Source organism: Manis pentadactyla, chromosome 9, assembly GCF_030020395.1.
Source record: "Manis pentadactyla isolate mManPen7 chromosome 9, mManPen7.hap1, whole genome shotgun sequence".
NCBI classification, from domain to species: Eukaryota; Metazoa; Chordata; class Mammalia; order Pholidota; family Manidae; genus Manis; species Manis pentadactyla.
In genome coordinates, this window is record NC_080027.1 from 44,045,024 (window position 1) to 44,047,229 (window position 2,206).

The window sequence follows — 2,206 nt, forward strand, 5'->3', positions numbered from 1 at the left end:
CAGAAATTTATTCTGGCATGTCAAGATGTATACTGCCCACAATGTAGTTTTAAGAAATATTTTTAAAGAAATCAACCACACAATGTAAATTACATTTTTTTCTACTTAGTCTTTTATTTTCAAATTTCTGAATGTAGGTATGGATGTGTAATACATAGATCTAAAAGTATGAGTATAAACTCAAACTCAATTATGTTAGAATTAGAACGAGGCTTATAAGCCTCTGACATTCTCCAATATTGTGTTGACAAGGCTCCAGTGACTGTAGAAACTTGTCAGGAAGTCAAAGAGTACAACCATATGAGGCCCTCTTGAGCTTCAGTCTGTAAAATCCTAGCTGGAAAATATCTTAGATGTCATTGAACTCTAGTCATCTAATCTGCTTGCTTTTACATGTAAATGATATTCTCTCAAGAGGCTGTCAGTGTTCTCTATAATAATCTGATTCTTTTACAAGCTAATAATGACTTTTGCAGAATGAGAAACATGTTTTTCCTCATTGAATAAGAACTGTTATAATGGCTGAGGAAACACCATAATATAGGTCAGTCAGTGTTTTTGAATAATTCATTGGTTTATAAATCAGATGGAAGCTACACCCTGCCTCCTCTCTGAGATGTTTTCAGTCAGCAGGGTGACTGTCACAACCAATATTTTATCCCTGTGGCTCAGAGCTTTGTGGGGTGGAGCATCTTCATAATGCGTACTCGAATCTCTTTGGTTTTGACACTGTAGACAACTGGGTTGAGCATTGGAGGTACAAGAAAGTGCAGGTAGGAGAGAAGCATGTATACCTGAACTGGTAGCTTCTTTTCTCCAAAGCGATGGATCATGGATAGGCTGACTAGTGGGGTATAAAATAGTAGTACAGCACAGATGTGGGAAATGCAGGTGTTGAAAGCTTTTAGGCGCTGAGCATGGGAAGCAATACTCAATACTGTCTTCAAGATTAGCACGTAAGAGAGGAGAATGAGTATAGCATCCATCCCCAGTGTGGAGATCATGACAAAGAGCCCAAAGCCACTGTTCACAAGAGTGCTGGAACTGGCCAGCCTTAGAACATCAGGGTGAACACAATAAGAATGAGACAAAACATTTGTAGGCTGGAATCGCAGTCTTCCAAGGAGTACAGGCAGGGGCAAATGGAGGGCAGTACTGCGGGTCACAATGGCCAGCCCAATGGCCCCAATGCGCTTGTTTGTGAGAATGGTAGCATAGCGTAAGGGTTCTCGAATAGCCACACAACGGTCAAAAGCCATGGCCAACAGCACAGCTGATTCAATCACTGAGAAAGTGTGGATGAAGAAGAGTTGCATAAAGCAGCTTGCAGCTCCCACCTTCCTCTGGCCCAGGATAAAGACAGCTGCCATTGAAGGCAGTGTGGAAGCTGAGAGGCCCAGGTCAGCCATTGAAAGCATGGAGAGGAACAGATACATGGGTGTGTGGAGGCTGGGCACAGACTTGACAATGTACATTATGGTGATGTTGCCCAGCAAAGAAAGAACATAAATAGAGCAGATAGGAATAGCTGTCCAGCAATGAGCAGCCTCCAGTCCTGGGAGGTCCATCAGTATGAAGATGAAGCTGCTGGCATTAGTGTTGTTAGGAATTGCCATAACTCCTGGAAGGGCTCGCCCTGGAAAAATTATAAAGAAAGCAAGAAGTTATTCTTTGATAGTGTTTTCCTGCCATCTCATCCCACATGGTACAAAGGCCTGTGCCTGCAGAGTAATATGCTCTCCTGCTGTCATAGTATGAACCCCACTCCTTTAGATGTTCCACTAGGCACAATGCTACTTCTCTCCTTGGTGATTTGCCATAGATTTCAGAAGTAAATTTGGGCCTTTCAGATAGAGAAAATTCCTTCTTCATTTGAAGATGTTTCAAGGTTTAAAAAAAAAATCGAAAGAACATTTGGTATAGATCACAGCATCCATGTCCATAAGCTAGGCTGTTTTTAGTACCAGATGATGGTGCTGGAAAGGAATCTCAGTAAAGATGAATGAATATATTTTGTGATTGCCTGGTAGTTAGAAAACAAAGTCTAAGGATGTTAATACTGAGTTTTATCTCCAGTTATTACCAGATAATATCTTTTCTCCAAAAGGGATTCAGGACTTTAAAAGTAATATCTGTAACAAAAAGACACCAGGAGGATTTGGGCTTGATGTGAACATTTACTGGGTTTAAATACCTTCTCAGTCCT

The 2,206-nt window shown here is 41.0% G+C and overlaps 1 protein-coding gene across 1 annotated transcript; it reads right to left on the reverse strand.

Annotated features, from left to right (window-relative positions):
* Positions 1-668: 668 nt before the first annotated feature.
* On the reverse strand, positions 669-1,616 carry LOC118912084 (olfactory receptor 51G2-like). The gene has a single exon (XM_036884870.2). The coding sequence runs from the start codon at positions 1,614-1,616 to the stop codon at positions 669-671; it is 948 nt and encodes a 315-aa protein (XP_036740765.2).
* Positions 1,617-2,206: the final 590 nt, after the last annotated feature.

What these genes read in the sequence shown, in the direction of transcription:
- LOC118912084 (XM_036884870.2), bottom strand. Translation starts at nt 1,616, where the DNA reads ATGGCAATTCCTAACAACACTAATGCCAGCAGCTTCATCTTCATACTG.